Source organism: Epinephelus moara, chromosome 22 (genome assembly GCF_006386435.1).
Source record: "Epinephelus moara isolate mb chromosome 22, YSFRI_EMoa_1.0, whole genome shotgun sequence".
NCBI lineage: Eukaryota > Metazoa > Chordata > Actinopteri > Perciformes > Serranidae > Epinephelus > Epinephelus moara.
The window spans coordinates 3,304,935-3,317,540 of NC_065527.1; the positions used below are offsets into that span (position 1 = coordinate 3,304,935).

At 46.4% G+C, this 12,606-nt stretch overlaps 1 protein-coding gene across 3 annotated transcripts in view; it reads right to left on the reverse strand.

The window, feature by feature from the left end:
* The window catches only part of LOC126384404 (growth factor receptor-bound protein 10-like), a 60,945-nt gene that overhangs the window by 18,613 nt on the left and 29,726 nt on the right, over positions 1-12,606 (reverse strand). For 2 of the 3 annotated variants that reach the window (XM_050035459.1, XM_050035461.1), the window contains exon 6: positions 926-1,082. In XM_050035459.1, the coding sequence (XP_049891416.1) occupies positions 926-1,082 (157 nt within the window). Of the gene's footprint in view, positions 1-925; positions 1,083-2,503; positions 2,792-12,606 lie in introns of those variants that run through there. The other variant, XM_050035462.1, reaches the window with a different exon arrangement.

Sequence of the window (12,606 nt, forward strand, 5' to 3'; positions counted from 1 at the left end):
TCACATTCCATCTCTCCAGTGCACTTTTTTCCAGATACGCAGATCAAGCAGCAAAGCACAAAGCCATCCTTTGACTCTAAAAATACGACTCGCGAGTAGGAAAGCCTCACAGAGGACAAAGACCGACCCAGAGGAGAAATAAATAAAGAGCGAGAGAAAAAGCTTCAAACGGGGACACGGCACAAGGGAAGAAGCGGAGCATGGGTCTTGTGTTTCTCTTTTTGTTTTCTCCCCCCGCTGAGCGAATTATTGCGAGGGAACAGGCTTGTGAGCAGAACATGGAAAATGCTTAATCCTACGACCACCACACCTCCCTCCCTCCCCTCGCCGTATAGAAGGCATACAAGCACTCGTGCCATGCTCAAGTGAACATGCACACTGAGGTTACACACAAGAGAGTATCCCCAACCATGCAGAGACACACAAAAGGGGTATAGACACACACGCACACGCACACAGGACTGAAACACACCTGCAGAAATGATGCATACTCCTTAAAGCCCACTACAGACAAGTATACAGGGACGTAGTAGAGGCAGTTTGGCTTCTGTACACTCTCTGAATGTTGATGTAAATGCTTGTGACAGATTTTCCTGGCATGTGTCACAGTTTGCTTCATTAAGTCGTGGTCTTTTACAGAAAAAGCTAAAACGAAAGGTCTGTTTGGAAACTGATAACACTACAGATTTTGGCTCGTATTAGCAGAGGTTAACCTGGCGGGAAGTCAGACTGACGTTTAACCACCTTTTCATAAACTGCAACATCACTGCATGTAACCAACGCAGATACGGAGATGCACAAAAAGTCGAATCTATGTCCGTTCCTGCCAAAAAGACCATAAATTTAGATGCAAGTGTGTGCCGAAGCCATACCTGAATGCAAACACACTCACCACATTATTCAGTATACACACAAACATCCTTACCAAGGCCAAGGATGGGGTGATGCTCCACCAGCGTCCAGGCGTTGTCATCCAGACAGTGGCTCTTGTAGACCAGGAGCTGACACACATCTCTGGCCGTCATGTCCGCCGGGATCTCCACCACCTTACCGGCCCCATCCTCGCTCCACACCTTCACTATCTGAAAACACATGGGGATAATAACCGGAACATGTAAATAAGAGTAGTGAGGGTTGTGTTGTGACAGTCTGCAGAAAGTCTAATAATGTTCGGAGGGCGTGACGCATCCCGAGCCACTTTCGGGAATTTGAATCCGCAGAGAAAAGGGAGAATGTGACGGATCAGAGGCTTCAACATTTACCTCCATAACCAGGTGTATTTGTCAAGTCCAGTGTTAAAGCTCCTGTTCACATTATTCTATCACTCCAACATGAGAACCGCTTTAAAAAAAAAAATAGGATGACGTCCAGGAAAGGTCGGCCGGCCCCCTGAGCGCTCAGTTCAACCCTTTTGTCTGCAGCTCAACCAAACTTACTCACACGCACATCCGCGAACATGTGTGTAAACCTGCTTGCACACAAACCACAGTGACATGTTTCCTGTCACATGCAAGAATATCCACAATCGGAAGAGTAGAGCAAACCACATATTCACACTCCGACGGTGAAATAACGCGGTGCGTTTACACGTGTTGCATTTTGTCCTTAAACATGTCACCACTGGGAGCAGCAAGCGGCCACAGCTCAGCACCAGAGTTCCTCCCATTGTTGCACCATTTTGAACCATTTCAGGAAAGTGCCCAAAGAGACATTTAAACCGGGCGTAGTTTTGTCTTCTCTGAGTGTGTTGCTACACGGAGAACCACAGACCAGCTGCTCCACACCACTGTACGAGCAGACTCACACACACACACACACACACACACACACAGAGCTCGCACATGCAGCACAACACAAACACGAACAGGCAAACGAACATGGGGAAGTGGCTGCAAACCACAAAGGCGACTCAGATTATCTTCCAAATATCAGAGAGAAATCATGTGTGTGTGTGTGTGTGTGTGTGTGTGTGTGTATCCTCAAACACCCACATACTCAACATCTTCTGTCCACAGCAGGGATTCTGCTGCCCGACACATCGCACAAAACCAGCGGGCAACAACTGTTGAAAATTACATGAATTAAGACACAAAGCTAGTGATGGGCAAGGGCCGGAGGGGGTGGTGGTACGGAAAATTAACAATGAACAATGGCAACACAAAGTGGAAACACCAAAAAACGACAGCGACAGCGGCCCAGAAATGACACAAAACACCAGAACGGCAGCATGAAGAGAGACTTTGAATGCATCCAGAAACAACGTCACAGCGCTCTGTGGCCCTGCAGAGCCAGAAGACTCCCTCCTCTCATCCCTCACGCCCCCGCCAGGAAAAAAGTGATTTCATGACACATGAGTTTTGTTTGAGAAAAGTTTGAGAAACACAGAGGGGAGGAAAAATGCACAGGTCCTCACCGCTGCAAACAGATAACCACACACACACACACACACTGAGCTCCCGACGGACATCCAGAACAGAAAAGAACGTGCGCACAAGTCTCTTACCTCCACAGCCTGAAAGAGGCAACAGTCTGGAGAGCAGGATGGCATTTTCACACTGAGACGCTCTCCAGTGACACGGAGAGACAGAGGGAGAGAGGGAGGGGAGGAGGAGGAGGAGGAGGAGGAGGAGAGGAGAGGGAGGGAAGGAAGTCAGGAAAAGAGAGAGGGAGGGACAGATTGGCAAGGAGAATGCGAGAGAGGTAAGAGGGAAGCGAGAGGGGAGGAGGGAGGAAGTGACAGAGGAAGGACGAGGGTGAAAGAGAGACAGAGCGCGCGCTCGCGCGAGAGAGACAGCCTGCCCCTTCTTCTTGTGCTGGGCAGCATAAAGGCTGAGCTGCGAGGAGTGGTATGAGCCACTGCTCTCCTCCTTCTCCTCCTCCCCCCCCCCACCCCCGCCTCCCCCTCCTCCTCACACTGGATTAACCCAGTGTGGGATTTTTAAACGGTGAGCTGCTACCTGTCACGTACTCTACACTCTTATCTTCAGGGCTGCGTTCAAATCCCCTCATCCCCTCCCGAAAAAAGCTCGCCATCAGCTCCTCTTACTGAACGCGCCGCACCAAAACTAACAGTCTCTCCCCTAAAATACGCCCACAACTCCCCACACACACATGGATGGAGGGGAACAAGCTCAAACTACTAAGCCAATCACTGAACACACACACACACACACGCATCCCTTACTCTTATGCATCCCCTGACATTTTCTTTGAGCTGCCTGACGGTTTTAATTTCTACCCCCTCCCTCTCATCCTCCTCCTCCTCCTCTTCCTCCTCCTTCCTCAGCTGTATGTGAAATACTATGCGAGAGTGTCAGGACCAGAGCAACATGTGTAACGCACACTGACGGCTTTGAGGTCTGCAAAGGAGGCACTTGAAAGAAAACGGTGGGGTGATTCGATCTGAAGCCGTGGGGATCACGTGTCGGGCGTTTGGGCTTTTGCTGAGGGGGTCAAGGGAGGGGTAGGGAGGGGGGAGCCATGGGGGGGGAGGTGGTTGCTCAGCAAATCTGCCCGGCCGAGAGAGAGAGAGGGAGATAAAGAAAAAGGAGGGAGGGAGGGAGGGAGGATGGGAGCGAGAGGAACAGAGAAAGAGAAAAGAGCTATGGAGGAATGTCAGTAATGCAATACTGAGTCATAATCAGGCTCATGTGTAGAGCGCAGGCCAACCCAGCTGGCCCCTAATACAGTGTGCATGAGAACTATGAGCCATACACACACACACACACACACACACACACATAAACACACACATTCTCAAAAGAGGAAGACAAAATGTAAACTATGACAACCAGCTCCGGCAGGTTTTTGACTTTACTGCTCGACTTTTTCCTCCAGTCTCACGCTGCAGTTTTGCAGCCGTCTGGGGAGCAGTGTGACACTGAGTGTGTGTGTGTGTGTGTGTTTGTTCTCCCTTCTCTTTCTGATGTCGTCTATCTGTTTCTTTGTGTACTTGCTTGTTCTTTAACTTTCTCACAACTAGGGGTGTGCCATATCATCTCCTTCACGATAATACCCGTATCATATAAAAAATATATCATGATAATCGCGATATTTCGACTTGTTGACATATTGACGTCATACTGTTTCCCACGGCAACAACAAGCATGTCTGAAAGTGAAATTATTCCTGACTCCTTGGTGGTTCCAGTAAAAAGAGGAGCAGCTTCAGTAGTGTGGAATAAACTGTGGCGTCCTGAATGTTTTCCTTCTCTTAGCGCTCAGAGGGAACTCATTCAGCGGCTCCTCTGGCAGCAGCACAGNTGAACTATTAATATTGTAACAGAATCTGAATCTCACTCTGAGTTACTGTTGTTGTTCACAAACTAAAGAAATGAGACATCAGTTTAGTTTTTATTGAAGATTTGAAGCAAACTGTGAAACTACATCACTGATTTTGTTGCAGTTCTGTTTTCTTAAATTAATCATTTATGCATTTATTTGACTAATTTGTCATATCGTTATCGCAAAAATACCCTGAAATATCGTGATATTATTTTAGGGCCATATCGCCCACTCCTACTCACGACTGCTCCTACCCTTGGAGTCGTTCAAATCCTCAGCGTTTCACCATGTTACATCTTTACATGATTAAATTAAACTCACCTTGACTCCCCCCTCGTTTCCCCCTCCTCCACTTCCCTCTTTTCCTGTCCACCAGAGGAGGGTGAGGGGTGGAAATGCACGGGGTTAGCACACACACACACACACACACACACACACACACAGACATTAAGAGGGCTTGGAGCCGCAGCATATTGGATTGAGGGGTCATGGACGGACACCTGCATGCCTATAAACACAGACATACACATACAAGCACAGTACGCTCGGGGTCAGAGGTCAAACACAATAATCTGCGCCAGGGTCAGCCCCACTTGACCGGGAGGTTTATGGGCCCCTAAACCTATCATACAAGCTAACACAAGAGCACAGACACACACAAGTGATCTGGTTGTTTTAAGCTAGAGCAGATCTCGACCACAGTAACACCACCCACTGATTGTAAAGGCAATCTTGATTGACTCAGGGGGGAGGGGAAGTGACGGCCACAAGGTTTTTATTTTCATGTATAAGAAGCATCTCACTCCTGGAAAGGTGGTGTTTTCATAAAACTAGGCTGTGTATGCAGCAAGCTTAATTTACATTGTCACATACGTAACGCGTACATGATACGTATGTGACACGCGGGCTGATCCATGATTTTAACCGTGGATCAGTCCGGTGTTTTTAAACGTCGCAACTCAAGACAAGACACACCTTCAAAGAAAGTAGCCCTGTTGTACTGGAAATACAAACCCCTGCTGTGCTGGGCCGATCGTCCAAGTCAAGCCAAGCCAGCCCATGACTGTTGAAAAGGGGTATAAAACCCTCATCACTAATGTCTTCATCTCAACGCTGGTCGGTGGCGACTTCCCACCCCGCTCTCATGTCAGCGAGTGGTCGGGTTTCAGCCAGACAGAGCTGATTAGCTCTGCAGACAGGCCAAACTCAATTTTACCTCACCGGAGCGCCACCACAAAGCCTCACTGAGTGGCTCTCCTCCCCACATCCCCACGACCCGACACTGACACGACACACTCAGTTACATGTGCACACAGTCAGACAGAGAGCCTCCCTTGACTGATACACATCTACCAGTCAGTTCTGGGAATCCCTTCGCATGTTAATATCAGCCTAAGAATAAAGTCATGTGGGCGTTTGTGAAATCGATGCAGTGAAACAGAAGATGAATCACTTTTTGACCTGGCAGATATTAAAATAATAAAAAAAACTTGAGGAGATTTGGCAGAAAAGTTTACACAGTGATTTATTTTTCCATGCAAAGATCCCGTCCTCACATCATCCTTCATTTGGAAAGAAGTCTGAGCAGGAAACTAAAAGCTCTCCATCCCCAGTTCCACAGCAGAATGAAAACCTGCTGTTTGGTCATGTTCAACATATCATCAATCTTACGTGATAAAAATCGTGAGGAGCAAAGGGTGTGTGTAAACTCCGTCTTCAGGAATTAACATTTAACCTTGTGTTCATTAATTTTAAGAATGGTTTCATCAGTGCTGCAATCACATGCTAACCATCACAATTTCTGGCTCCCAAATTGAGAGACAATTACCTCAAACAAGAGTTCTAAATATTACAACAAATTAGGTCCCTTAAACAATCACCTCTCATAATTATCTGGTTGTGCTTTGATGGTTTCTATGGAAAAAATCATAGACTAGCTGCTGTGACATCACCCATTGTTTTATGGACTCGTATTTTTCTGCATTTCAGCCATAGCCATCTTGTTTTTTTGGAGCCAGAAGTGACCATATTGGACGAGAGGAGTGGAGGAGCGAGGGGTGGATATGACTGAAAAGCTGAGGCCACTATTGGCACACAGCCTGTCACTCAAAGCGGCCTGCTCTTAATCATGCGTAGCTTTAAGCCTTGATAATATATAAACAGGTGAGTTATATAAAACTTCACCTCCTTCACGGTTGTCACAAACGGGAAATTAGCTACTGGGACCAAAGCGTTTTTTTGTACCAGGCTGTAAACACGTTTATTTCTGCAGTAAAATTGGACATTAACATGGAGGTCTATGGGGATTGACTCGGCCTCAAGTGGCCATTAGAGGAACTGCAGCTTTTGGCACTTGTGCGCTGACGTCACTATCTCAGCGCTGGAGGTTGCTGCTCGGGAAAAACTGAATGTAGCAGCAGTTGTAGGGCTTTACCCGACTCCGTTTTGGCTGTTCAACACAATATTCAACTATTCCTTTCTTTTTTTCTCCCATATTTCCCGCATTTGAACAGAATTCGGTGGGATGTTGACGCAGTTAGCAAGCCAAGTTAGTCTCAAAAGCTAATGGGGGCAAACTACACTTACAATGGGTCAGAAATGTGCAACAACATTTTTTTTGTCGACACTAGCTATCAAACAAAAGCCAGAGACACATTTTCATTAAGTGTCTCTGAGCTGGAAATTCACCACTTTTAAGCAGAAGGCAGAAGATGAAGTTATCTCAGAGCCTGACTGAGCACAGCTATGGGTAGCTGCCTCAGTCTCACTCAGACACATCCTGGGTCTGGGTCTGCAGCTGCCTGTATCGGAGAGCAGCGTGTGCACTACAGAGCAGTGTGCCCTGTACATCTAGGAGCCAAACGTCACACTGACTGACCAAAGAAATCTCAGTCAACTGAGGGGTCTCTGACTGATGGTGTAGGAGCCAAATATGACATTTCACTCAGCAGACATTAATTGTATTTACTATGTATGTACACGGCGGTGGCATATTGATAGTTGGAGCGCTATTGTATAAAGGTAGGAACAACACTGTTGCTGGTAGGGTTGGGTCGGTATGAGAAAAAAATAACCGGTCAGGTTTTTGTGAAAAACCGCATCAAGTCGGTAATACCGGATTTTCGCCACTTGGGGGCGCAATTGACTCATTTAAAATAAAAAACGACCATAGGACAACAGAGTGACAGTAACACGTTGTTTCTTTTATTCCTTACAAATAAATTTGCAGGTTTAGCTTACTCAATCAGTGCAAACAAGGGTTGCCTCCTTCGTCTGGCTCAAAGCCAAAGTGTTGCCATATTGGCGCATTCTTTGATTTCTTCGAGACTAAATTGTCCGCCATTATCGACTCCCCGTCACTGTTAAACTCCAGGCTACAGTAGAGGCCTCGGGCATGCGCACTCAGATCTCCTAGCTCACGGTCGCGCAGCTCCGTGGCCGGCCCTGCAGCGATCGTTTCGGCGTCTGGTGTATTTTCTGCGCGAGCCACGAGTGAATGTGTCAAGCCGGGCAGTTACCCATGATGGAAAAACAGCCCCAGATGTGACGGAGACAACAGCTGGGAGCAGAACCGCTTGTCGACCGGCGTGGAGAAATGCGCGTCCGATGTGAACGCAAGTGCTCCGGCTTGCGTGAGAATTTCGGTGCGCTGTGCTTCCCAGGCAGTGTGGCCCTGCCGTTAGTCCCCACCCTCACCCCCACCCCTCTCTCCTGCTCGCTGTGCGCTTGGCGGAGAGGCAGACACAGGCTGTAAAATGACGTATGCGGTCCAGTCGGTCTTAAAAAAAAAAAAACCCGGTCCAAGACGGAGTACCGAACCGAACTGGTATTACCGAGAACCGACCCAACCCTAGTTGCTGACAGGTGTTTCACCCCGAAAGGATTTTCGGTTTTTGACTGTGGTGCGGGATGGTGTGCAGCTGTGTTCTGTTTGACTGAAAGATAAAGAAATGGACATTTATTCAACCCGTGTTTGGTGGTGTGAATAAACACGATGATTACTCTGCAACTGGAACCTGCCGTTTGTCCGAACTCAACACAACCAAGGAAACTGTGGCATCAACCATCAGCCAGGTCAGGCCAGGTAAAGCATCTCATGTAGCTGCAAGTAATAGGCTTAGCTCCTTCAGATGGATACAGCATTGAAGGTGGAACCTGTGGTATGAAATGACCTGAATGATTGACGCTGCTTCCACATCATTGGCCCCATAAAGCAAGCGCACCAGAGACGTCCACCGGCTGATCTGGTTAATTGTGGTTTAACGCTCACTAACTTGAATCGGGATAAAATGATTTAATCGTGCGGCTCTTCTGGACTTTCCAAATGTTAGCGGATCAATCCTGATAGTGAAATCAGTCATTTCCCTGGGGTTGTGGTGCTAAAAAAAAATCCACTGATTTACAGAAGTCTCTTTTCCAGTGTAAGTCTATAGGAAAAGGTCTTTGGGCCCAATGGCATCACGTGACGGACTAGGGAGGTGTAATCCCAAAATTGGTTTTAATGCCCAGTGCTCTTCCTGAGTCCTGACGCATTCAAGCTACAGACTCTGTAATAAAGATGGACAACATGACAGCTCCCCAAAAATGAAGCCAAAACATGTTGATCACCCCCTGGTGGCTGGCTGCAGTACAGGTCATAAACTTATTACGCTGACGTTTGTGTTCAAGTGCTCACATTTCTGATACGTTTGGTTTTACATTTGGGGGTTTGGTGTCGTGATTGACAGCTGCGTGCGCCAATTGGTGTGCTCTTGGTCAGTGGCGCTGCTCGCGACTGGCTGTACGGCAGGAACCCGACACCACAGAGATCGCTGCTGTACAAACTCTGGCTTCAAATGATGTCATCAGTGCAAGATGGCAGCAGCTGTATCCCGGATATTTTGGCTTCATTTTTGTACAGTGGGAGGAAGCAGAGACGCGTCCTCCATCTTTATTGACAGTCTAAGATTCAAGTGTGTGTGTGTGTGTGTGTATCAAAGAATTGCATGTTCCCTTGAAAAACACACACACACGCACGCACGCACGCACGCACACACACACACACACACACATTTAATTTTACATAAAACATCTTGAGCTACAGCACAAACTACAGTGCCTAAGTGTCCTTATAAGCCTACTCTGTTGAACAGGGTTTCACCACCATCTTTACACACATGCGCACACACACACGTAAATGCACCTGATCTGATTGCAGTGGGTCAGCAGACCATTGCGTGCAGGAGTTGATCAGCTGACCGTAGACAGAGGGGGAGGTATGAGTCCTAAACAGAGAGAGTGTGTGACTCAGAGCTTGAGTTAAATTAGTTTTTATGACACTGCTACATCAGGACACGGGGACCATAAATATTCCTCTATAAATATTTGTTTGGGGGCACTGTCATCTTTGGCAATCAGCTGTTACAACCTTCTTTATGCACTAAGGGACACAGATAAGGAAATGACACAGGGTAAAGCATGGTATTATCAAACCACTGAGCACAGAGCTGCTATTAAAGGGTATTTCCTGAATTATTTTATATAATTTAACAGCATAAAAGTTTCCGTACATTATCAATACGACACAACCAGAGGGTGGAAAAGTGGTTCAATGGAACATGGAACATTCCTATAGTAATACTAGTATTACTGTATTACTGTTTATTGTTTTACCATAGTATTTATACACCATTTTAAATTGTATTACTTTGGGATGCACAATATATATTTTGAGCCGATAAATTATCTGTCGATAATGGGACATATTTACTATTATGCGTTATTCCGATAATTAAAATCATAGCAGATAATATGAAACCAGACCGCTTCCATTCACTAACACAGGCAGGATCTACACACTGACAACTTGGGTGGTTGTACGAGTTCCTTTAAACTTGGCTTGCAAGCCACTAATGAACACAGAGAAGAAGAACAACAACTGCAGTACACTGTAGAGAGTTAAACATGTCACAGTGTGGACGTCTTTCACAGTTCCAGAGGAAGACAACAGGATTGCACCGAAGGTCTAATCTCCTATCGCACGACACCCCACCAGATCCACAAACTTCCTGCAGCTGTTAAACACGTTAGAGGCAGCACTGAAGGACTGTCTCCAGAGTGATAGCACGAGCTAATTAGCAGCAGCGGCTAACAAGAACAAACTGAAGTGGAAGCTATTGAGGAAGGACATTAAGTCATCCCCTGCTTTACAAACCAATCACTGAAGTTTTTGCAGTGCCTTAGCAAGAAGGTTCCACAAATATCGTTTTAAAACCAAAGTCTGACACAGGTTCTTTTGTACTTAAGCTGCTGATTGATAATATTTAGCATCTGTTTTATATCTTTAAAACACGACTACAATAAGCGTTCATTGTTTGTTTTTTTAGAGAACTGTATTGTGGTCACGGTGGAAAAGCCTCTGAAACAAAGTAGGCTACTCACTTGCTTCTGAAACCTTGCACCTCTTAGCCTTCACAAGTGCATTAATATCTGACACCCATGTGCTAAAGGGAAAAGTCGGGGGGATCGCGAGAGATGATAGGATTCCTCCTCTGGGCACTATGAGTGTTCTTGCAAAAGGTCATGGCAGTTCATCCAAAATTTGTTGAGGTTTTTCAGTCTGGACCAAACTGGTGGACTGAGTGACCACACTGCCGTCCCTAGCTGACATGATTAAAAAAGAAAACACCAATCGAGACTGCAGACAGCACCAAAGTGCGATCCTCTTTGTCAATTAGCTGCTTTAAATTTTTGTTTTGCAATTTCGCAAGCACCAAATAATCACACCATGCACCGAATAGAAAAAACCATGAGAAACTGACTCTTTCACATCCCTTTTTCGTCATTAAAACCGTCTTTTCTCTTGCCTTTCTCCACAGGGAGGTCAAAGGTCAGGGTCATTTAAAGAGCAGTGAACCCAGAGCTGGAAGGGGTTCAGCTTCTTGCTTAAGCTACTTCAGCAGGGTGGATGCTTGCCAACACAGGGGGCTTGAACCCGAGTTCTTTGCTCGAGAGATGGTCTCTTTAACCACTGGGCCTCCCTGCTGTCCCTGATGTTTGTAATGCCGCGTCTCTGGCCACAAATAAAAGCACAAGTTGCGTTACAGCCGCAGTCACGATGCCAAAGCAAACCCATTTGCCCAGTGATGACAGACAGGATCTGAACAAATCCTTGTGAAAGCCGGGGTAACATTATCAACTGTGTGGTGTAAGACTGCCACAACATGCGTGGGAAACTATCAGAGTTCAGCAATAACTACAGACGGACTAGTGAGTAAGCTTTGGCATTAGCAGCTCCCAGATTCAAGGTAAAGAGTTCAATGAGATTTACTATGAGATGGGTATCCCCCCTGAACTTATTTTGGAAGAGTCTGATGGAGATGCAGACTCATGTTATCTCTTCATGACCCCCTGAGGACAAATCCATTTATGTTATCAAAGGCAGCGCAGGCCATAAACTTGACATGTCACGCACACACACAGTTCTGCTGGCTCACAATATAAGCTGTGTATTCTTTGAGAAAGACCGAAGCTTAGTGAAGAATGTTCAGATTCCAACTCTACAGCTGGAGGGAGAGAGATCCTATGATAAAACCATGCCAATGCAAATACGATGCAACTATGTCTGCAGACCAACGCACAGCTTGTCTGAGAGGCTGCATTGTGGTGTAACCCTTTCTCGGTGCTCCTCTGACAACATTACTAAACTGACTCCATGCATACATGTACATCTTCACAGCCTTCGCTAGCCTTTAGCCTTCCCGTTAGCTTGCACAGGACATTACACAACATAGCATGTCAACAGATGCACTTATGTCTGGAGTTAAAGGCCATGTCTTGGCCAGTGTGACGGTGGTCTTGTGGAACTTGAGTGATTGGATCAGAGATGGTTTCATTCAATCAGCCTAAGGCTAACCATGGCATTAGAAAGGATGGAAGTACATGATGGTTCCACACGCATCCACCCAAGGCGGCCAGTTAATACTGGGACTGGTTTAGGATGCTACACACTCATACCACTGTTAAACAAGACTTAAGCTCCTTTACACTGACTTTTCAAGGCAGGAATTTCACATTGTTATTCCGCCTAACAGCTCGGTATGACAGGTCCAATCGCCGAATGGGTGGACAGAGTTGTTTGGCCTTTAAAGGGAAATTTCGGTTTATTTCAACCTGTCTCCTATCGTCCTAAATTTGTTTCAAGTGACTAGTGACATAAAAATAATAGTTAGCATGTTAGCCGTTAGCCTAGATACAGCCGGGGCGCATAGTAGCGTCAGACCTGTTAAAACGTAAGTGAACGGGCAACCTTCAAGTGCAAAGTTAGTCCACTAAACAAGCTTTT